Source organism: Equus quagga, chromosome 9 (assembly GCF_021613505.1).
Source record: "Equus quagga isolate Etosha38 chromosome 9, UCLA_HA_Equagga_1.0, whole genome shotgun sequence".
Classification (NCBI taxonomy): Eukaryota; Metazoa; Chordata; class Mammalia; order Perissodactyla; family Equidae; genus Equus; species Equus quagga.
The window spans coordinates 50948783-50974606 of NC_060275.1; the positions used below are offsets into that span (position 1 = coordinate 50948783).

Consider the following 25824-nt stretch of genomic DNA (forward strand, 5'->3'; position numbering starts at 1 on the left):
AAAAGCAGTGGATTAATATAGTAAGCATTTTGACCCTATTGATGATGATTTAAAGAATTTTTAAAATAAAAGAAACCTTAGGATTCTGGGAAGACGGTGGGAGTAGGAAGCACAAGAATCTGTCTCCCCACCTAGACAACAATTGTACTGCAGAATCTGTCTGATGTAACTATTTTGGAACTCTGGAAGCAACTGAAGGATTACAACTTTCAGCAACCTGGAAGACTTGCATAGTAAATTGTGGTTAATTTCAGCTCTTAGCACAGTAGAAGCTACTCATTCCCCACCTCCCAGCCCCATGGCAGGCAGCTGTGCACATGTTCCTGGGCAGCCTGTGCACCGCTACAGGAGCCAGGGTGGGCAAAAAGGCCCCATCCTCCAAATATTGGGGATTGGTGCACTGATTGCCGACTGCTGCTTCTGATTACAGAGGGGCAGACAAAAAGCAGGCAGCCACTGTTGTTGCACCAACCCACTATTGCAGGGTCCTCCTCACCCACCAGCTAAGTGACTTCCAGTGGGATTTAAAGAGCCAGAACCCTTTCCTTCCTCTCTTTAATTTTCTCTTCTTCTCTTTAAGAGCCAGACATTAAAAAACAACTGCATATACTGAGGAAATTAGAAAGTGATTACACATGCCCAGGGAAAGGCTCACAAAAGACCTTAAGTTTACAGCTAAGGCTGATCCTTGGTAGAGAAAGAACCTATGATAATCAAAAACACAAAAACAATGAACAAAAACAGTAACAAAACCCAGCAAACCCTGAGGAAGGCAAAGAATCTGAATTCTGGAGTTACCACATTAGATTCACATGTCTAGTTTTCAACAACAACAACAAAATCACAAGGCAAACAAAGAAACAGAAAACCATGGGCCAAAGGAAAAAACCAAATTGCCCAAAACTGTTACTGAAAAACACTAGATGGCAGACAGACTAGACAAGGACTTCAAAATAAGTATCTTAAGAGATGCTCAAAGAACCAAAGGAAGATGTGGAGAAAGTCAAGAAAATTATATAGGAAAAGAATGGAAATATCAATAAAGAGATAGAAAACCTTTTTAAAAAGAAACCAAAAACAAATTCTGGAGCTGAAATGTATGAATGAAGTGAAAATTTCACTGCAGCTATTCAGATTTGAGCAGGCAGAAGAATTACAGAACTTGATTAAGACAATGGAAATTACAGAGTCTAAGGAACAGAAAGAAAAAAGACTGAAGAAAAGTGATCAGAGCCTAAGGGACCTTTAGGACACCACTAAGTGAACCAACATGAGCATGTGAGAATTCCAGGAGAAGAGAGAAAGGGATAGAGAATTATTTGAAGAATGGCTGGCTGAAAAGTTCCCAAGTTTGATGAAAGACATGAATATAAATATCCAAGATGCTCAAAGAATTCTAAGTAAGATGAACTCAAAGAGACCCATAGCAAGTCACATTATTATCAAACTTTCAAAAGACCAAGACAGAGAATATTGAGAGCAACGAGAGAAGACTCAAGAAGACTTTGAGTTAGACTCTCAAACTGAGAGAAGTAAATCATTATATACAAGGGATCCTCAACAAGATGATCAGATTTCTCATCAAAAAGTTTGGAAGACAGAAGGCAATGGGCCAATTTATTCAAAGTGCTAAAATAAAAAAAAACCCTGTCAACCAAGAATCCAACATCCAGCAAAACTGTCCTCCAAAAGTGAGGCAGAAGTTCAGACATTCTCAGATAAACAAAAGCTAAGGGAGTTCATTACCGCTGTCCCTGGCCTGGAAGAAATGCTCAAGGGAGTCCTGCAAGGTAAAATGAAAGAACAGTAGACAGTATCTTGAAGCCATATGGAGAAATAAGATCTCAATAAAGGTAAATACACAAGCAATCATAAATGCTAGTATTATTCTGACAACAACTTGTAACTGAACCTTTTGTATTTTACATGATTTAAGAGACTAATAGATTTAGAGAAACAAAACCAGTATTAGTCTAAAAGTGAAAAGGACATTTCTCATAAAAAATACAGAAACAGACATAATCTATTCAAAGCCATTTTTCAGATTTCAAAGTAGTGGTTCAGAATGAAGACGCAATATCTCAAAGTCACATAGTTAAACAGCAAAAAGTTAGTTCAGTCTTTTTTACTTTGTAAGATCTGAAGTTTAGAATTATAGAAATTTCTTATATAATAAAATATAAAGTGGTCTAACAACATAATGTAATTCTTTTTCTGACGGCTTTGATAGTTTTGAAAGAAAGGTATCACATCACAACAATCTTCCCCCATACCACTTTACAACGTTTACAAACAAGACACACATTTCTCAAAAAACTTCCTGACAAAAATTTTGAGATACTAACACATTCTATTCAATCATAAATTATTTTTCCCTAGTTGAGCAGGTAAATATCACCAAGGTTGAATATGCATAAAAATACAAAATGATTTGAGAAATACCTGAAGTAGAAGCAGCCATCTTCCTTGTCATTATCTTTTATTTTATTACAACTGAATGTTTCTGCCTAGAAAGGGAAGTAGGAGAATGGGGGACAGGGGGAGAGAATCCACAAACATTTAACACAGTATACTTAGGATGAAAATTTATATTACATCCACTGAATGTGAATCCAGATCACATCTAGATTTATAAATACACACACCTATAGGTATATATCTTACAATGTATGTAAGACACAATACTGAGATTAGCCATGGTGGAAAGACTTACCATTATAAGCAAACAACAGATCTCTATGGTGATGATATAATTTTAAGGTAACAGCAGTGTGATGGGACTGATGGTATAAATTAATGGAAGCTAGTTTCCTAAAGAGATGATTAAAATGAACCATAAATCCTGAAAAGCATTCTTAAACTGGGATTCTCTGATATAGTTTCAGGTTTAGTTTCCAAACTGAGATTTATTTTCGACTTGCACTGTCTGGTATGATAGCCAATAGTTACAAGTGGCTACTGAGCACTTGAAATGTGGCTGGTCCAAATTGAGATGTGGTGTAAGCATAAAATACATACCAAATTTCAAAGACTTGGGAAGATAAAAGAATGTAAAATCTCATTAATAAATTTTAAAATACTGAATACATGTTGAAATGGTAATTTTTGAAACAGTAGGTTAAAAATATCTTAAAATTAATTTTACTTATTTTTTATATTTTTAATGTGGCTACTAGAAAAATTTAAGTATCATGTGTTTGACTTAAGTATCATTGGACTGTGCTGCTTTAGACTCTCAAACTGTTCTTCCCACACTATGTCCCTTCTCAACCCTGTAGTTTATCAATCACATCTCTACTCATTTTCTATATTATCTCTTAGTGAAGTTTAATGGCTTTTTGCCTTGTGTTACTGTCCTTTAGAAGAAATAATTTCAAAGTGTAAAGTACCTTAAAAGTTCAAGAAAAATCACAATTTAGGCTACTCTTTTTCAACAGCATCAACACAATTTTTAAACATACTCTGAAGTATTTTTTTTCCTAAATCCCAAGTGATGAAGTGGGTTAATTTCTAGTTCTCCAATATATACACATCGCATTTTCACGTTAAATTATATTCAATTTTAAGTTAAAATATACGAGCTACATTTAAATTCTAAAATGCTTTCTATGACTCACATTTGCTGGTGGTCGGCTCCCACTGTTAGACAGCTTCCACATTTTCATAGTAATACGTGCTGGATTAATATTTTTAATGATACTGTCATCTTCAGAAATAACAGTAATCATAAAATCTGTGATCACAGTAAACATTAAAAAAGTTATTTTCTTTCTAGTTCAATTAATGGATTTGGCTAAATAATTTTAAGTCAAAGTATACATTGTTATCTTGTCTAAACGTTAACAAAATTCTGATGAAGAAAATAAAATTACTTTTTAATCAGCATCCCCACAAATTTGTCTAGAAAACTTACTAATCATGACAGAGAACACGCTAGTGCTATATCTCCCCTAGAAATCTAACAAATACATCTTTGCTATTAACAGTCCCTTGTCTTACTGTCACAGTCTGACATGCTGTTAAGTTCTACCATGCAAGACCAAAAGGTGAGGCTGTAAATACTCAGCAACCTAGAATTAGGACAAATGGTCACAAATTCATATGCTTTATGTATTCCAAGAATACAGTGTTCACTTTCTTTTATGATTTTCAATAGCATACCGTATGTAAACTATTATTATATATAATAATATCCCCCTTATATTTATCATCTGTAACATTCATTTGGCACCTGTTACAAGTTTTTTAATCACAGGAAATAGGTCTTATCTCCCCAAACAGATTTAAAACTCTGAATAAAATGACTATGTATATATGTAACTTAATCATTAAAAACTGTTAATTTTTGAATTTAAACTTTTTGGTCTGCTTTTTTCACTGTTTATAACTACGTGGAGGAATTCATCCCTTCAAAGAGCAGTTGTCTTCAAGAAAATTATCTGTATAAAGCAAATACTATTTCCTATTGACTTGGCACCTGCCACACTACACTGAAATTATTTGCTTACTTGATTGTCTTCTACATTAGACCAAACTCATTGAAAACTGTCGTCTTCATTATTGGAACAAAGAGCCCAATATTTATGGCCTGGACAAAGCAGATATTTAGTAAATGTGTGTTGTCCTGAAATATCTTTGATCATAAATTATATTGTGATGTATTTCCATCGAAATTAAGTTAAAGAATCCTGGTTCTTTTTGCTTTAAGATAACACTGCAACTTATTTAGTGGACCATAACCCCAAAGTTCTTGTCATTTAGTTCATATTTCTTTTGCCAAATTTCACAATTCAGTGAATGAAAAAACAAACTGAACTACCTCAGGCTATCAGTTTATTTATGAACTTTCAGTTCATTCTTGACCATTAATGGAATGTAGGACATAGGGGCGACAGATGATATAGCTAAGTCGAATGTACTTTCTTTGCCATCTAAAAGGCTCCTCCTATGTGCTTGCTTTTTTATCATGCTGAACACCTGGGATAAATAATTTATTCCACTCATGTAAAAGGTAAATTATCATTACTAATTTATCTTAAAACTGTATATAACTCACCAGTGAAAACACCTCCTGCTAAAAAGGAAGCATCTTTGTCATATTTAACATTGAGACGAATGGGTTTTTCAGGGTCTGGAAGAATCATTAACTTAATTATAGGTCCTTCTATGGTAGTCTTGTTATGGACGGCTTTAATCTGAATAGTATGCTCTCCTCTAGCAAGAAGAAAAAGGGGGAGGATTCAAATTACATTAGTTATAATCTACAAATTCTTTATATAAAGTTTAAGTCATTTAGGAACTCTACTCCTCTTCAGTTCCAATTTCTGCCTAACACTAAATAGAAGGCTAGTTATTACTCTTAACTTCAGCAAGTAGTAAGAAAAATCAATCTCTATAATATCAATAACTCTCAAACTTTTGGTTCTTACCTAGGGGCATAAACACTGAACACTCCCAAATTAGCCTTGCCCCTTTCGTCTGTTTTATGCTGTTGGTTTGAAGGGGTGAGCTAAAAACAAAACAAAATGGTTAATTAGAAAATTCTAGAGATCAAATTCTTTTTCTCTATTATAATGTTCTTTCCCTCTATTACTATTTTAAAAGTTACATTTTCACACACTTCTAAAACTTAAAATTTTCTAATTTGAACTAGTTGAAATAACGTAATATGAAATCACATAATCCAAAGGATAAAAATCACTCATCTTGTTCAGTTAAACTAGAATTTAGTGTATTTCACTTATTAAGTTGCAGGATTCGGTGTCCACTGTTTCACTAACAGTGATACCTCAAGTGCAGTTTGGTTACAGAAACACTGAAGGTATATTCCAAAACCAGGGGGTGTGGGAGAAGGCACAGGAGATATAAACATAGATACATACACATACACTTAAGTGAAGGCATCATAATACTATGTCCATTGTTACTTCATCTTTCTCTTTATGTTTACTCAGATGTGCCTCTTAACTCTTTGCTGCAATACCACCTCTGTGGTGATAACCAAGCTTTAACTTTCAAGTGACTAAGAATCAGTGGTCACAATTCCTAATCATTGGTTAGAAGAGTCTGTTAGCCTTTTGCAGATGCTTCTCTAAAAACTAAAACCATACTCTTATTTGGGGTAGAAAATAATCACTGTTTAACTCTCCTGGAAACAAACATTAAGAACAAAGGTGAATGTGTAGATTGTAGTAGCAGAAAATCAGACTCTCTCCTAATACCCATTTCTGCTTAATGGAACCTAAAAATTAGGTAATTATGGTACATGAAGACAAAAAAAGCAATAGTTGGAGAGGCAGAAATGAGGAGTAATTGAAATGCTAGAATAAAGTCCTACATTTGTACCTGTCCCGTTTACCCTCTGATCCATTGTCTCTCAACCCATCTTTCTCAAAGTATTTCTTCCATCTGGGTCCTAAACCCTTGTAGCTAAGTCAGAGAAGTAAGTCTTCTATTTTAGGCTGTATAGTAGCAATATCGTAGTCTTTTGGCTTAACAACCCTGACTCTGATTACTTTACTATGAAAACAAGGCCATGTGGATCACAAGTCATTCTTGGCACTTTAATCTCCCAAATGACTTTTAAGATCAACTTCTCAGGTCCTGGGAAATCCCTATTGGGATTCTTAATGAATTAACAGATTAATTTCAAGAGAACTACATATTTACGTAACATCAACTGTTTTCATCCACTAAAACATAAAATGTTTGTGGAAGGAAACTCGAGCCTGGCTAAGTATAACCCCAAGAACTCTCCCTGCATTGCATGGCAACAATCTGGCTGGGACAAACGAACTCCCTGCAACCAACAGAAGAGACTGGGTCAAAATACAACTTTGCAAGGGATTGGCAGCTTCTCCCCTTTCCCTGCACACGAGGGCTTCTAATTTTGCACCAGGCATCCAAAGTCCTCAGTAGATCCTAAGCAGCTGGCTATCCCAATATTCATGTAAACAGCAGGTACCTAATCTTGCACTTCCTAGTATCCAAGCACTATGTTTGTACCGAAACATTACAAGGCCACGTGCATGCTTGCCCCATACCCTAGCACACAACTCAGAATAGGTCTAGCAGCTATGCCCAAGTCCTGGTAGCTCTCCATAAGGTAAGTAGAGGTCAGGTGCTTGCATGACTCTTTGCTTACCCTCAGCTTGTCAGTTTCCCCAATACCTGTTCCGTAACCCATACTGCAGATCATTGCATCTGCCTTCACTCACCTTGTCCATCTTATCTACTCATCCTAACCTAAAATCCAAATATTATTAGCATTATAAAATGAACACTCAGTCATAATTGTAGAATGTTGAACCTTGTTACACTGCTTACAAGATAGAAACTTTACTTCCTCAAAATAATTATAAAAAAATCTTTAGGTTGGTTTAAACTAAGCAATAATGAAGATTATGTAACACTATATTAAAAAAAAAGAAATGTGTTACCTAAAGACATTACCATTAGAAAGAAACTCAGAATTTTAAGTAAGTGAAAATTACTTAAGGACGTTTAAAACTTACTTTTATTGTTACGTATTTATTTTTTTCTGAGGAAGACTGGCCCTAAGCTAACATCTGTTGCCAACACTCCTCTTTTTGTTTGAGGAAGATTGTCAGTGAACTAACGTCCGTGCCCATCTTCCTCTATTTTACATGTGGGATGCTGCCACAGCATGTCTTGACAAGTGGTGCTAGGTCCGCACCTGGGATCCGAACCTGCAAACCCCAGGCTGCCAGAGCACAGCGTGCAAACTTAACCACAATGCCACTGGGCCAGTCCCAAAACTTACTTTTAAGTAGTTAGCTTTTATGAGACTTATTTTAACTTGTGGTACGGGTGCTGGATTATCCCACTGATCACAAAGTTGAACAATGAGAGGATGCTGTAATTCTCTTCCATTAATCACTGGAATGGACTGAAACAGATATGAATATTTTAAGAAGCATTAAAATATCTGTGCCAAACAAGTACTTGTTTGCTTATAAAACACTCACTTAATTATCTTTATTCCATTCATGAATGGCTTTTTCACCAATTAAAATAAACCTTTGAAAGTCAATTACATTGTCACAAAAAATCTTGTTCTTATAGAAATGATTAATAATTTGATAAAAAGGAAAACTAGCATTTGACATTACTGGTTTCTAATACATTCCTAAAAGTACACATCAGTATGACTTCAGTGGAAATAGAAGATTATCAGACTTAGCACTGGCTATCTAAAGGTTAGCTCCTCTGTCAATTTTCAGCCTCTGCCAGTCTACAAGAAGCAGTAATACACAGCTTTCTAGCCCTTGGTTAAACAGGACTAGTAGTCACTGGTAATCTACACTGCCTTGTCAGCTTAAAATGCTTCTTGCTTTTTCTCTACTTCATGTAAGGCCTGTGTAACTCCGGGAATTTGCCTGCTGACCTATTAATACTGGTTATTTCAAAGGAAACACACTGTCAACCAAGAAACCTGATAAAGGTCCAGTCCTCTGTGTCAGATTTTCAAAGTCAAGGGAAACAAAAACAGAATTTATCATCTCCCACCAACAATGTTTCTTCTGCTTCCTCCACCCTCCACAATATCTGAGGTAGTTGGTTACCCAATTATGCTAGGAAGTTGCTAAAAGTGGGAAAAAAATTAATGATGTGTTATGAAGAGGATTATAAAAAAAAAAGATACCCCAGATACCCTTGAAACCAGTTGACTGGTTTAGTTAAAATGTTTGACTACCACAAAGTTTACATGGATACAGTTGACTATATTCTATCTGCTGAAGTTTATAAAAAACTTGAATAAAAAAAGTGTTGACAGTTTCCAAATGTAAACATATCATGGTACTTTATTCCTAATCACATAACTGTCTACCCATCGAATAGTAATGACTTTTAAAGGATATCCTTCAGTAAATGACTTGTAGCGTAAGCTGTTCGTCATAAAAGTTTTCGGGGAAAAAGCAAATATCCAAAGTCAATTGTTCATAAATATAAATATGAAAGTGGCACGCAATTTAACATTTTGGGATTTCAGTTTCCTCATTTATAGAATAAGAATGATAATAATACATCATAATGTTGAAGATTAAATGAGAGAATATATGTGTATACTTATATATTTTTTCTATTTATCATACTTAGGTGTTCAATCACTTCCCCTTTTCCACTTAAGATCCTGTGGGGACAAAGTAAGTTAAGAATTAATTTGAAAATCCTAGGAAAACCAGATATTCAATGACTATTTTTCAGCCTTATCCATATATCTCACTAACAAAATGAGAAATTAGTTTTAGGTTTTATTTTAAAAGCTTCTGGATTTCTATGGTATTTGCAAATAAATCTTAGGATAAATTTTTGACTTAACAAGCTGCCATGATTTTTTATATTCTCCCTACAAAACCATAGGAAGAGATGAAAATGTCAACATTTCTACCACCTCAAAGGTACACAATTATTCCACCATACAGTCACTACCAGAACAGAGTGCCAGAAGGTGAGAGGACATTTCAAAATGATCGGGCAGGGTTCCACTCTTCTGGACACAGGGTCGCTAGGATTCAGAATTGACTTGATGGCACTAACAACAACAAATAGTCAACCAACAAATCTTTTTATTGACATCATTAGGCACAAAGAACGTATTAATTTATGTAGTATAAGTGCTCCCAGATAAAAGTAAATGCACTGGCCTTTCAATGAAACTCCCTGAGTCAACATACTATTACAGAAAGAAACTGTTTTTAATGAACACTGTCATACACTAGTTTATCTTTTTTTCTTTTGAGGAAGATTAGCCCTGAGCTAACATCCGTGCCCATCTTCCTCTATTTTACATATGGGATGCCTGCCAAAGTGTGGCTTGATAAGCGATGCATAGGTTCAAGTCCATATCTGAACCTGGGAACCCTAGGCCACTAAAGCAGAGCGCACGAATTAACTGCTACATCACCAGGGTGGCCCCAGTTTATCTGTTTATTTAAACTCACAAATAAAAAAGGGCAATCTGAAACCAGGCACAGGTACATAAACTTTACTTAGATGATATGCTCCTTTACTAGTATAATTTCATCTACTACCACGGTCATGTGAGCTCATTTTCCTTTAGGAAAAAATGTAAGCTGTCATCCCAACAGGTAGAGTTCTGCTACACCATAACTGAATGCCAGAATCTGAACATTCTAAAATTAGAATTCTAAAAATTCAGTGAAAACTCAACAAAGGTAACAGAGTTGATGGACATTTGCAAATTCAGTATTTAAGATTTAATTACTTCTATAGGAAGGTATACTGAAGTTTTTATGGGTATAATGACTCGATGTCAGGTTTTCTTTTTTTATTCTTCTCCCCCAAGCCCCCCAGTACATAGTTGTATATTCTGGTTGTGAGTGCCTCTGGTTGTGCTATGTGGAACACCACCTCAGCATGGCCTCATGAGTGGTGCCATGTCCACACCCAGGATCCAAACCAGTGAAACCCTGGGCCACTGAAGCGGAGCACACAAACTTAACCACTGGGCCATGGGGTGGGCCCTGAAATCCGGTAAGTCTTTAAAAAACTCCAGCAAAAACATTTAAAGTCAATGAGAGCGAACAATAAACAAAATTGGCAAAAATCAATAACTAATGAAACTTGGGGTCATTAGACTATTTTTACTTTTATGCCACATTTCAAAATTTCTGTAATAAAGTTTTTAGGATTTGAAATAACTTAATAATTTAAGTTATTTTTTAACAAATGAGGACACTGATAAATTAAATTAAATAATGAAATATTAAGAATTACTTTGTCCTTTTGTTATTCTTACTACGTTACTTCCACAAGAAAATATATCTGTTCTGACACACTGACAGTCTAAAAGCAGTAAGCCATGTGATATTAAACTCTTTCACTCAAGACAGGAAGTTACTTACCTCCTTTAATTCTGGCCAGTCTATGAGGAGAAGTTTAGCTGGTGGTCCAGAAATTAGCTGCACTCGAATAAAGTCAGAAAATTCACGCCAAGTAAAACAAAGATCCTTATTTCCAGGAGGACCTGGAATAAATTTGACGCCTCTTACACTTATACTTTGTGTATTTTCCTAGCGAGGAAAAGAATATTGAGAAAAGACAGGCAAATAATGTTTAGTTTTCAGGAAAATGAAAGAAAATGTCATTCACCCATGTGCATACAAATGTGCTTCTGGTAAAACAATGGCAAATAACTTGCACACGTGCCAATACTGATATACCATGAGTTTCATTTCCTTGAGAGGAGAAACTGAATTTTTTTGTGAGGAAGAGATATAAAGGATTCTGGCTATGTCCTTTTATCTTATCTTTTCCTAATTTCCCTCTTATTTACACTTACACTGTCTCCTTTCTATTCCCCAAATAGGCAAGCATGTGCCTGCCCAATACTGTTTGCACTTGTTCTTTCCCTCTGTTTGCAACATTCTTTACCAGGTATCTACATGGCTTTTCTTCAGGTTTTTGCACACAGGATACCTTGTAATCAGAGGGGTCTTCCCTAACCACCCTATATAATGGCACTCTATTCCCTTATCCCACTTTATTTTTCTTAACACTCATTTCTTACCTACGGCATGCTCTCCTCATTACAAGGTGATCTCCAAGAAGGTAGGGACTTTGACTTGTCACTGCTCAATCTCTGGTACTTAGATGCCTAACACATCATATTAAAGGGAACTAATTAAACTAGCCTGTAATTTTTGCAATGTGATTAATTGATATAAACTGATACCATACTGGTAGGAGCACTGTAGTATTTGCATTTTAATAGTGACCCTTAATAATTTCATCATCTTAAACTTTCACTAAGTACAAATCAATTCCATCAGATTTTAAAAACCAGAGTTAAAATTTCATGTTTTATGTTCTGAAAACAACTATATGTAGAACATTTTCTGTAAAAGGACCCTGCAAAATAATCAAAATTAATCTCCCCAAAAACCCCTTTGAGTAAAGGGGAATTTTTTCAACATTTGGCAAATTAAATATTAATTAGTAAACCATATTCAAAGTTCGAAATATGTAAAGTCTAGTATCATTCCATATTTAATGGTGAAATACCAAAAGCCCTTTTGAAGAGGTGATTTCTTTTTTAAGTCAAGTTGGAAGTTATGCTGGTTTTACTTCACAACTTGAAAATAAAATTTGTATATGCATTTACAAATTGTAAATGAGCACATACAGAATTAAATATAAAATTCTGAAAGGTACTAAGGTCTAATGTTGAAATTATCAAAGGAATATACTTCAGAATAGCTGCATATTTTATGTAGAAGCAAAAATGATTTTAAGAAAGAATGACATATTAAAACTACTTTTATTTTTAAAAAACACAATTTTTAAAAAAAACGAGTTTAAAAAACCTGAAGGCTTCATTTCTCTCTGCAGACTGGGGGCAGACTCCTGTCATTGGTTTGAAAGTGAGTCAAGATAGTATACATCAGTTATAAAATGAGAGTACAAAGAAAGAAAGTCAACTTGGCTGGAGAATAGTGAGCTATGAAAGGAGAAAGATGTGAGATTATGCTACGGTAGAATACTATAAGGTATTTTAGGCCATGCTAAGGAGAGAGAGTCTAAATTTAAAGTGTAAAATGCTGACAGGTGGCACAATATGAGAAATGAAAATTGATGTTGGATTTGTCAGGGGGAAGAAAGCAGAAAAACATGATGAGAGGGGCCTGTCTGGGAATGACAGAAAAGGACGTGAAAACAGAGTATATACAACTCTTCAAGGAGTTATACTATAAAAAGGAGGAGGGAAATAGGGCAGTAGATGGACAGGGATTCAGGTCCAAAGGAAATTTTTTTCTCGGGGGGTGGAGGGTTGTTTTTTAAGATGAGAGATATTATAGCATGTTTAATATACTGATGGGAATCTAATAGATAGGGAAAACTGAAGATGTAGGAAGACTGGTTACAATTCAGGGGTAATCAGTGAGAGGATGGGAGTCTATGCATAAAGTGACAGGAAGCAGAGATTGTTCATGCATAGCAATGGGAGCACAGTTATCTTCTGATTTCATCTACATATAGGGTGAGGGTAGACAATGGAAGAACCAGAAAGTCAAAGAGCAAACCTTATCTGTGTACAGTAAACAAAAGATTAAAAGCTCTTCAGCAGTACTAAAACAGTGAAAATGGGGTTCTGAAAACCAGAAAATAATAGCTTAACAGATTAGCAGAAACAGAAACCCTAGTTAGGATGAGCAAAAAGGAGGCTATTCTTATGATTATTCTGCCAGGTAAAAAGTGTAATGGAGGCTCCAAAAGGAAGAAGAGTTTTAAAAAGCATTAAGTGCTCTAAATGGATTCATCTTTACTTGGGCCTTAGAATTCCTCCTCTGAAGGCCCAACTCCAACATCTCCTTTCCCTGCAAGCTGTCTTTGATTTCTCCAAGCAGAACATATCAGGTTTGCTTCCTTGTTTTAAACTGAAATAATCCCACCAGGTTCTTACTTTTCAAGCAAATCTCAATTAACTGTCCAGCTGCAAACTTTCACAATTAGTTTTCTCCCCAGCATCCTATGTAATGCAGGGTGTGAGCACCAAGAAATTTTATTTAAATAGCTACATGAAAAAACTACCTCTACACAAACACCAAAATATTTATGGATAAAATGATTTGACGTATGGAATTTGCTTCAAAATGATATGGTATGGGGGGAAGTGATGATTACTTCAGCTGAGTGATCGGAACATGGGAATTACTTATACTATTTATTCTACTTTTTGCATATGTTCAAAATTTTTCATTATAAAGTTTTTTGGGTTTTTTTTGATGAGGAAGATTGGCGCTGAACTAACATATGTGCCAATCTTCCTCATTTTTGTACGTGGGATGCCACCACTGCATGGCTTCATGAGTGGTGCAGAGGTCCATGCCCGGGATCTGAACCAGTGAACCCTGGGCTGCCAAAGCGCAAACTCAACCAGTAAGCCACCATGCCAGCCTCCATTGATAAAATATTTTTTAATGCCCTTTATGATTTTTCACTGTAAACACTTAAATCAAACCTCTTTTAGTTATTTTAGTTTTGCTCCCAAATTTTTGTTATATGTAAACCAATGGTATAAGCCAACTGTTTTGAAAGCAGTCATACCTGAAAAGTAGTTTTCAAACGTGAGCTATCAAGTCCAATCCCAGCAATTCCCAAGGCAGATAAAGAACTTGGTGAAAATGCTTGAATCTGATTTCCATATTGATCTGTAACTATTATAACTATAAAAAGGGAGGGAAGTTTAATTTTAAAGTGTAATCTTTTGATAAAAGATATAAATATCTGAAAATACACTTATACACTTAATAAAAACTGTAGTAGAAACTTGCTCTAACTTTGTTCTCACATATTTTTTGTAAAAACTAATTCTCACTTCTTTTAAAATCACCACAAAAATATCGAGTCTACATAAGCATATTTATATTTGTACATTTAACATGATGCTGATGTTAATCAGATTTTTTAACAGGAGAATTTGAAGAAAATAACTGAGTATTATGTAATATTCTAGATATTTAAGAAAAATACAGGATACATATGAATCCACTGATATATTTACTTTATACTTTTAATATTAACTAGTATTACTTCTAACAAAAGCCAACAAAGTATTTTTGCCAAGCTGATTTTACAGTTAAGTCAGCCTAGGCAAAGATAGTGAAAATACTTCAATCTTTTCCGGCAATGGATTTTAAACCAATAATCATATATCAACTGAAAGCTTTCCTTTCAGATTATGTATACCAAAAGATGAACTTAAGGACATATTATAGAAGTGTTCTAAAGAAATAAAGCAGGCCATACTAACCTATTTCTCCTTGAAGCTCTTGGCCCATCTGTACTGTTTTTCCTCCTTTCAACTCACATTTTAGATGTTTAGGTTCATCAGGAAGTGGTCTGAAATTGGTTAACAAGTTAAAAGGCTTTAGTCACATCGTTAATTGTAGAGAAAGATTAAAACAATTTCAATATGCCAAAGAGTAAAATGTAACACGCACTTTCTAAAACTTAAATACAGTAACACTCCTCCAAATACCTCAATTTATAGAACATCACTATTAATCCAAAAGAAACAGTGAAAAGATAGTAGAGAATACGGACCAAAAAAAGATTAACGCTTTTGTAGTGTTAAATCATAGTATCTATGTTGGATTAAAAGGCAATTATCACATCAGAGCACTGAGAAAGAAAACCGATGGCTAAGAATAACTCATCAAGAGATGTGGCTGTGGCTGGAGAGTAGTACACAACTGAAAATTTTATCTCAAACATGGAGCTATTCTAATTGTTGGGAATAGTATGAAAATGGGTAGTGAAACAAAAGTGAAAGAGGTTACTGCAAAAGAGGTGGCCAAGGAACTGACAGGCCAGGGTGGAAGATAATTTTTTTATATATTTACTTAAGTCTTCCCCTTTCTTATATCAGTTCTACATGTTAGGTCTGGTTGGGCTCAGCTTTGAAAATCATCACTAACCAATGAAAGAATTTTTCATTCTGAACAACATACTGACTGATCACATTGTGTCTTTTGTATTTTTCACATCTTTGCCATTTTGCAGGGGTTTTCACTATTGCTTGCACTAGGAGGACTTTCCATTAATGAAAAGAGGGCCAATTTGGCAGAGGGTTATACTGACACTAAGAATTAATCACTATCTCCAGTGAAGCTTTATTCCAAAGACAACTTACCATATTTCACAGAAATTGTCATATTTTCTACATTAGAAAACAACTTTTACATGTGTGCTTCGGAGAAAAATATTTTTGTGGCCATATGCTGAATTTTGAGATACCTCAAAATGTATCATGCCCACAAACCTTACTGTAAATGCACTTTCCAAAGACACATGATCATCTTGGAATGAAACCTGGCAATAACGCATATCTTTTACAGATGTCGGTACTTGTACATCAGGAAGCAGACCCTGTAGCAAGTGTTCTTTGTTAATCTCAGGAGTCCAATTAACCTAGGAGAAAAATTATATATTCAAGAACAACATAAAGCTTAGTCTAATGCCTTCCTACTGCCACTCATCTTATTGAAGGCTCTTAAAGCTAAATTATAACCCATCATCCCCACCTCCATAAAGTCCCTTTATGACCAGAAATGATGGTGGTTCCCATATTACTATGACAAAAAAGTATCTTGTCTTTGCTGTTAATGTTGCTATATCTTTCAATGCAGTAAAAAAAAAATTCTTAAGTATTTCTTTAGAGTCTAAACTTAAGAATTCTGCCACAAGATTATCACTGTGGTCATTATAGTTTAAAAGTAACATATCGATCAAATCATGTGATCAATTCTGAGAGGTAATATTCAATTGCTTTTTTGAAAAGAATCTTATTACAGGCTTTGAATGAGATCTAGGTGGGCTCTTATTCAACAAGGTAAGAAAACAGAAGTTACATCCATTGATGTTAATTATCATCCTGGCCACCCTGTGGTGTTAATCCATTCTTGGATGCTTCTAGCTCTATTTTAATTTTGCATCTCTTGCATTCCACATTTTAATTTGTTACTTATCCATTTTTTTAAAAGTTGATTATCCTACTCTATCCTACTTTTAAACTTCCAAACCTTTCTATTTAAGAATTTTTATCTCAATTTTCTTTTAGCCTTCTATAGTTCTGATTCTTAAATCATGAATACTTAATATTTTGATCCTAGTTTATGCTGTTCTAACCTTCTAAGTCACTTTTTAAGCAATCTTTTATTCATCACACTTTTTTTTTTTTTTTTTAATGGAAGCAAGCAGGAGTTACAGAAAAAGATGCTCTTCCCTCACCCTAGCTGTGCTATCCCTTCAGTGGATTCCTGGTTCAGTTCATTAGACTTTCCTGAATATTGGACTCTCTAAAGACAACAAAAACCACCTTAAAGACTACAAACTTAATTTAATAAAATAATGGTATTTAATATCTTTTATTGTCAATAAAGAGGTGCATGTTTTAAAATCTTTGGAACCAAAAAAATACATAACTATTAGATTTGAGGCAAAATGTGTCAAATGCAGGCCAGAAGCCTAGAGAATGGCAAAAAGAAGGTTATATACAGGAAGCCCTCCAGTTCTTCTTAACCTTGACAAACTAGAATGTGGAAACATTATTATGATACACCAAGGAACCAGTTCAGAAGCCAGATTCCTGATACCACATTTAAAACTGCTCACCTTCAAACATGCTGACACAGGTATGAAAATGACTTGCCTCCCTCCCAAGCAGGCTCAGGATTATTTCTCTCTCAATCCTCCCCTCCCTTATTATGCTTGGTTTGAAAATGCAAATTTGTTCTAATGCGATTAAAATATTAGGGAACAATTTGAATATAAAGCAAATTTTACTTTTGCTTATGTACCATTTCATCCATGAAAACAATAGCTGAACACAGAAAACTGTACCCCGCTGAACCACGCCATGTAAGAATATACAAAATGACAGACCTCCAATAGCTGCCAGCCACCTCAGCTAATTATGTGTCTTGAGCCACGAGTGTCCACATCTACTGGAGTTTCCACCACTTCACAGTAACTCATAAGCTACAACTTTCCTGCACCCACTTCCACAAGCAAAGTAAACTGCCATATTATTATAGTGTTTATGGATTTCTTAATCATTTAATATGTTACTGTTTTTGGTAGTATTTAGTTTCCTATCTTTTTTTTCAATGAGTGACCAATGAAGTTTGAGTATTGTGCCTCTAATTCCCATTTTCCTCATAAGCCTTGTGATTTTCTTAAATTTTTATTTATTTGTTTATTTAAGGTCACAGTGGTTATAATGTTACATAAATTTTAGGTGTACATCATTATATTTCAACTTCTATATAGATTGCATTATATTCACCACCAAAAGTCTAGTTGTCATCTGTCACCAAACACACGTGCCCCATCCCTTTTGTCCTCCTCCTGCCCCCTTCCCCTCTGGTAACCACCAATCTGTTCTCTGTCTATGCGTGTGTTTATCTTCCACATGAGTGAAGTTGTCTCTCTCCGTCTGATTTACTTCACTTAGCATAATACCCTCAAGATCCATCCATGTTGTCTTGTGGGATGATTTCATCCTTTTTTATGGCTGAGTAGTACCTCATTTTATATACATACCACATCTTCCTTATCCATTCACCTTTGACAGGCACTTGTGTTGCTTCCACGTCTTAAGCCTTGTGATTTTTATTGCACTATTTTACATGCTACAGTGAATTGACTGTATTATGAAAGGAGCAAGCATAGACTGTCCACTACTCTTTCAACGAACCACAAAAGAAGTGCTACAGCTGTCTATTTTATAGAATAAGAATCTAACCATTTTGATTTGGTTATCTGTTAAGTGAGATGTTAAGTTTCAACGTATAGATTCACCCTACCAAGGTACAAATGATACATTTAGATGACAGCAGATTGACGAGGACCACCTGAAGCTACTGAGAACTGACAATACTGTTTTCTAAGGATCATGCTTTTAGAGTTTCAATTGACCAATTTCAAATGGCCAATCAGGGTTCTGTGGTTAACAACACTGTTTCATTGTTTGCCTTTAACAGACCTTTGATTTAGTGCCTTTAGAATAGCTACAAATACACTGCTCTGGTAAGGTGATGATCTTGATTGTGACTGCAGAAATACAGTTGGTCAGGAAATGCACAACTAAACAAAATGCCGAAGACCAGAATTTTGTTTAAGTGTCAAAATCATTTTTTTAAGCACAAATTTGTTACATATAAATCATTCGCATTTCAATCTAGTGCATGAAAATAAAAATCTTAGCCTGGAATTTCAAATAATAGTATTATTTTCCTGTGATAAGCTCCTTCTCAGAGGCTATCCTATAAAATTTCTTATTCAGAGTCTTCCCAGCATAAAATGAACAAAATTCTTGCAAATAATCAATCTATTTGAGATACTTACTTTAATTTTTTCTGCTAAAGCTGATGTTATATGGATTTCTCTTTCTCCTTCATCATACATTTGAAAAATAAGGTTGTGCATAATATCGCCTGCTATCCAATTGACCTCATCCTGATGTTTTATCTGGATTGCCTTTTGTCCTTCCACACTGAAAATCTGTAATCTTGCAACATGGCTACTGGGAAGCAACTTAATAGTCTTCTCCACAGGGGCTACATCTTTACAACTCTAGGAAGACAGGAAAACACAAATATACACTGAATGACATCTGTACTGAAAACATAATTTCCGGCTTTAATGGTGAATCATTTACACTGCTTAATACTTTCCCATACTATTGAAGATCTTACATACTGTTAACATTCACAGGTTTTGTCATTAAGACAATACTGTACTGCTAATAATTCCATATTTTATACCATAAAGTTATAAACAGCAACAGTGGCTACATTCTTAAAATCAAAAACTAGCATATTTGGACTTAAAAGGATTCCTTTCCCCTTATTTGTAAATTTACTTAAAAGTGTCACAAACTTGTGAAGTTTTAAGCATATGACACAGATTCGGTGACTAGCATCCATTAATAAGAATGAAGATGTAAGAAAATAAGAATTTCCCATAAAATCAGAGACAGATACTTGCTGTAAAATGCTAGCAGGTAACACTGAAGTTTCTGGTGATTTTTCAATTCACTACGCATTGGGCTACATGGACAAGCTTGCTCAGAGCTATATAAAGAGACTCTAGATGCCCTGAAGGTTGAGCTGGCATATTTATAATTTATTACGGGCACATCAATGTTCTACAGATCAGTAAAGATGAGCTGGATTATGCTACATAATTTGATTTTAGGCACACAAAATTAAAACATTACATCGTTATTTCATAAGCTAGGTATAGTGCATTCCATAGCATACACAAAATTCAAAATAAGCCTAAGTCTAAAATACCTCTACAATCTTACTTAGCTCATGTCTCCTTCTTCATTCAGTTGCAGTCATTCCTACTGAAGCCCATCCACATGAATAATGACATATTCAAAATTCCTACCTCACACACTATCAGACAAATGACCCAGCCTCTATCATAAGCATATTTTATTTCCCTGACTCAAACTCAAGAGTCATTGCCTTTGGATAACCTTTTCTAACTGCATACTACAGGACATACCTTGGTCTTTGTCCTAACTGACCTGGATTCTCGGTCTTCTGCCTGTAATATGTACATAATTCCTAATGTTTGTTACACTTGCTTCCAAGCCCAGATGCCTCCCTAACTCCAAGTTTTTTCTTCTTGACTCTTCCTCATCTTTTGTAAGACAGTATACTCAAAAATATGTTACCCACATTATTGAAAAAATGAAATGCACAACAAATATCAGAATATTATCAAATAAAACAAGATTGAAAAGAAAAGAATTGGAATAAAGTTGTCACCGCATTCTAACTAAAAAAACAGAAGCTATCTTTTACCATTTTGAGGCTCAAGATACATTAACTGATGTCTAATTGGTAGGAAAGCATCAGTTAATCAACTGATTCAAGGTTATTCATCATCTACCACATTATTTATGAGGAAATCACATATAAGCATTTCATTTGTTTAAGTATTCGTTATCCCATTCATCAATCTTAGGAGATCAATTAATTGCTTATATTAACTGCTTGCCCTCCTCCAGACTGGCTTCACTTTCAGCCATGATATTATTATATCTAATAAGAAGTTAGTAGCACATTAACACAGAAATCTATTTATGCAAAAATGCTAATTAAAAACCATGTATTTATTTTTAAAATTATACACACAAATTAAATGTTCCTATGTCCTGTAGTGGTGGTTTAAGTGGAGATATTTACCAAACTTTCTAAGGCACAAGTATGAACTATAAATAAACAAACAAATAAATAAATAAAACTGACACGTCACATTTTAATGTAAGAAAAAATTAATTTTAGGAATATGTAAATCAATGATAGCTATAGACACTGTAAAAGGTTAGATCAAGAAAATTACTAATATTTGATACAAAATGTTAAATTATTCAGTATACTATTTCATGTTGCCTTTTCTTCTCTTTGGCTAAAAGAACCACAAATACCTCCTTTATAAAAGTCAAACAACTTTACATAAAATATTATAAAGCTGTTGAATATTTGTATGAAGACTCAATACAATATTAATGAATAAAAATGACAACTTACAGGTATTTCAATTTTAGCTTTAAGCGTCTGGTCTTTTTTAATATTCTGAACTTGAATTGCAGATCCTGATAAAATACTGGTTCCAGAACTACTGCAATCCACAACATAAACTGGAAGGTTTGGAGCACCTAAAAACTATTAGAAGCATACAAAATAAATTAAGTTCCCAATCAAATGTAACTGATTATTCAATAACTTATTTAAATTTTCCAATATTTCACTACAGCTACTATTTCTGGCTATAAATTGGAAAATTCTAAATAGAATTCACTGATATTCTAGACAATCTCTGAATGAAAACAATGACTTTCAACAACTCTTAAGTAAAATGTATCTATCTTGGAAGAAAATCCAACTTCCTCAACCACTATTCTTTCCTTTTTTACTTTATCTATTTAGGTTTTCCTTTCCTTCTTGTAGTCTTTTACTCATCTTCATTTATCCATCCATCTCCAATCCTGAAGGACATTTCTACCATGCTACTCATAAATTAAATACTTCATCTGAAATAAGGAGGATCGATCAAGGAAGGAGAGGGGAGGGATCTTTAGTCCATAAATTTCTTTATGAAACAGTGTAGCTGGCATCTTTATTGGCTTTGGGATACTGAAAACTCCTGGCAGTGAGATAGACTGCAAATTTCTCCATGGAACAATCATTAAAAGATCTAGATACTATATAAAGCTTACCATAAAGTAACTGAAAGATAAAGTCATTTCCATTCACTACAATGGGACTCAAAATAAAATCTACATATTCTTATCTTACAGTAGCTTACCTTACAATGAACAATCAGTTTTGGTTGTGCTGTTACATTGTCTGATTCATCCAAAACTTCTACCTGAAATGGGAAAGCTGTTCCATTTTCTATAACTAAAATTTCAGAATCAGGTTTCACTTTCAATCGACGAGGGGGACCTACCAGGAAATTATATAATGAAATACTGATTTGGTTTCTAAGACTGAAATATTGAAATAGCAAGAGAAACAATTTCTAACATTTCAAGTTTTAATAATTTATAAATTCCCAAAAAGAAAAACAAGCAATATCCAACTTTCATCATTTCTATCCCCAAAATGCATAGATTCTATACATGACCAGAACTGTCTCAATTGTACAAAAATGTCTGAGGTCTAGACTTAGTTTTTTGCAACAAGCTATGAAATAGTGGTAACTCATGCTAGAAATCACCTAAATGTGTAAAATCTTAAAAAGATCCTGGCAAAAAGTATTCAAAAAGGAAAGTAAAACTTCATTGAACTATTTTTTTATTTACTTTTAACTTAACACAATGACTGATTTCTCAGGCATATGTAAACTACATGTCTGTTTTAGGTAATAACGTTCAAAGGACCAGTTCATGTAAGAACATACCCAGAAAATTTATCTGTTAGATCACCCACTACTTTGATGTCATGAACAAGTTACACAAGTGTCCTCTAAGACTAATAGAGGGCTTACACCTCTGTAGCAAGATGACTTCACGTGGTCTATAAATATTGATATTTTTTAATGTTTTAAATATTTTATTATGTTAAAATTTTATAAATATTTTAGAGATTACTTATATGAATTTCAGAATATTCTACTTATGCTAAATGCTGGTAACATAAGTTTACAAAGAACAGCTACTGGAAACACTTATTTTACTTTATAATATTATTAATGTTTTTTTACTAATATGCCAGGCAACGTGTTATGTTTTACTGAAGCACTACTCTCATATAATCCTCACAATGATCTTAATAAAGAAGGCAATGTTATTGTCCCCATTTTATACAGGAGGAAACTGGGATCCAGAGAGATTAAGTATCTTGTCCAGGTCACACGGCTAGTGAGTGGCAGACTCAGCTTTAAGTCCTGGTTTGTAATTTGGAACCTCTTGACCATTATCACTATATGGTGCTACTTCCTACTTTACCACTTTTACTCTCAAATTAAAAAAAAAGTCAGAACTATCTGGTTACTAAGAATTTCACTACTCAAATCCATAGCTAACTTCTAAAATAAAAGCATTATAAGTATTTATTAATATGCAATGATTTTTTTGTCATACTTCTACCAATGTGCCAATTTTTACATCTTTGTAAATTTATGCTTGGAAACCTCAAACTACTTGAATTTGTGAAAGCAAATAAGCTAATGTTTCTTTTCACTTCAAACCAGTACAAAAGGGGACCAGCCCCGTGGCCAAGTGGTTAAAGTTCTGCCCCCTCTGCTTTGGTGGCCAGTTTGCAGGTTCAGATCCCAGCTATGGACCTACTCCACTCATCGGTCATGCTGTGGAGGTACCCCACATACAAAGTAGAGGACGACTGGCACAGATGTTAGTGCAACGCTATTCTTCCTCAAGCCAAAAAAAAAAAAAAAGAGGATTGCCAACAGATGTTAGGGCGAATCTTCCTCAGAAAGAAAACCAGTACAAAAGGTCATATGTGGACAAAGACATTATCATGGTATTGTTAATATCACAGATAAAACTTACCTATCAAAGCACTGTTCTAGGTGTTTTACAAGCACGCACAGTTCTCACTTCGTACAGTGCTGTGTTAATGAGAACTCATGCATACTGAAACTGTGTCCTCCCTTCAGTTACCACAGAACCATGCAAAGAAACAGCTGCCTACAGTAACTGATTTAATCATCACAATGATGCTGTGAAGGTAAATATTATCTCACTTTACACAGGAGGAAACTTGAGGCACAGAACAAATTTACCCAGCTAATAAAGTATGAGAGCTTAGATTCAAATCCAGAAGAGCTGATTTCAGAATATACTCTGATCTCCACAACAGATTGCCTCTCAAATTAGCCAGCATATTCTACCCTGTGTAACTTTAATGTAACTTCATTTTCAAACTATGTCATTATCAAATTAACAACATGAATACATGAGAAACTTTTCCTCTTAAAATATGAAACAGTTATATCAGAAAAGGCAAAGAACCTAATATAAAAATAAACATATATACCTAAGAATAGAGTTCCCCAATACATTTTCAATATTCAAATTTTTCTCCCAAGGTTATTTTTAGAACTTCATTAAAGTATTCCTCAGTGTTTTCCTGTTTTTTAATTTGGTCCTGTCAGTGCTATTTTTGACATTCACTTCAAGACTTACACTGTAATCAAACCAAAAACACTTCACCTTTCTAAGTATCATTATACTTTATCATAAGAGTATTATCTAAAAAGTAAATATTAGGAATATTTCTTAACATAATATTACCTGGTAGTAATCTAATTTTCAAAATCTGTGAGTCTTCTTTTAAACCCGGCAGAATAACCTTCAGATTAAAATTCTGTTAAAAAAATTTTTAATTAAATTCAAGTCTTAAATACTTAAGTTGTTTATCACTTCAATTCTGATTTACTTCTTGCTTTTCATTTCACGCCATTATAGAAATCTACTCAGTAATCTTATAGTAAAATTATATATATGTATTTAAAAGATACAAGTTGAAAAAACTGACTTATATTGCTTCTTCACAGACAAAAGTCTCTTCAAATTTAAAAGGCAAAACTCTTAATAATGATCAGAATCAGGAATGGTATAAAAAATGTGCGAAAACAGTGAAGTGGAAAAACCAAAAATCTAGAAATCTCCAAATGCAATGTGGTCTTCTAGATTAGATTGTATAATGGAAACATTAGTGGAAAAACTGGGGAAATGTGAATAAAGTCCCTAATATTATTAATAGTATTGTACAATGTTAATTTCTTAGTTTGGACAAATATACGATGGCATAATATCTAAGATTTTAATAGAGGAAGCTGAGTGAAGGGCATATGTCAACTCTATACTATTTTTCCAATTCTTCTGTAAATATAGTTATTTCAAGATAAAAAGTTGTTTTTAAAAATCTAGCAATCTTTTTAGTAAGTTTATCTTACTAAAGACAAATTTTCCATGAATTCAAGTTCTTTGTCTAGAAACATCTGAATTCAGAAAGATGTACAGAACTTGATCTTTAATTTGATTTGATTATATGATGCAGTATAGTATATAGTACTTAAATTCACATGCTCTATTTTAAACATCATTTTGATAGGAAAAAATCTTACATATTGAAGGTAATGATACAGTGGGAAAAAAAAGCAACACATTAGTTATTAGCCATAGTGTTATATAAATCTATCAGCTGCTTTATAGATCTAATTGAAAAATTACCTTATTGGAGTTTATGCCTTTACTTTTCCTAACTTTATCTTCCCCAAAATACTTTATTTCATCCAAATATCAAACCCAATATGTTTACAGAAGTGATCTAAGTTTTAAATATTTTTGTTTCTGTTCTAAGAAAAATATTCAAAAATGGATGGAAATAGTTGGAGAGAGAAAAAAGAACACAGTATTAGATAACTATGTTGAAAAAATGGCTTGGAAAGACCAGATGGAAGATGATGAAGACAGTTGAAAAATAATTAACGAAACATTAAACAATAGTAGCAAACGTGATTTTTCTTGGATATAAATAACTCAGGTGACATGATTCTGATTAATTCCTAAGAACTCAACATTACTGTTATCTTGTTTAAAAAATAAGTTACTCAGCTTAAAATGTCCAATTTTCATTTTTACCATTTAAGAAATAAACACGTCTTATGACATTTACGTACGATGCTCACCTTGCCTTGACAAGAGTTTACAGGGCCCTTAGCTGTAACACCTCGGATTACACAATTCGGTCCTTTGGTTATTTCTTCATAATGTAAAGATAAACCACT

At 34.1% G+C, this 25824-nt stretch overlaps 1 protein-coding gene across 1 annotated transcript in view; it reads right to left on the reverse strand.

Annotated features, from left to right (window-relative positions):
- SMCHD1 (structural maintenance of chromosomes flexible hinge domain containing 1) overlaps nt 1-25824 on the reverse strand; it is a 136587-nt gene that overhangs the window by 46937 nt on the left and 63826 nt on the right. The window contains exons 21-34 of the mRNA XM_046671568.1: nt 25726-25822; nt 24326-24398; nt 21874-22013; nt 21096-21230; nt 18895-19122; nt 15809-15957; nt 14798-14886; nt 14092-14210; nt 10890-11057; nt 7784-7909; nt 5430-5509; nt 5057-5214; nt 3618-3733; nt 2443-2507 (exon numbers count right to left, since the gene is read on the reverse strand). Of these exons, the coding sequence (XP_046527524.1) occupies nt 2443-2507; nt 3618-3733; nt 5057-5214; nt 5430-5509; nt 7784-7909; nt 10890-11057; nt 14092-14210; nt 14798-14886; nt 15809-15957; nt 18895-19122; nt 21096-21230; nt 21874-22013; nt 24326-24398; nt 25726-25822 (1743 nt within the window). The remainder of the gene's footprint in view (nt 1-2442; nt 2508-3617; nt 3734-5056; nt 5215-5429; nt 5510-7783; nt 7910-10889; nt 11058-14091; nt 14211-14797; nt 14887-15808; nt 15958-18894; nt 19123-21095; nt 21231-21873; nt 22014-24325; nt 24399-25725; nt 25823-25824) is intronic.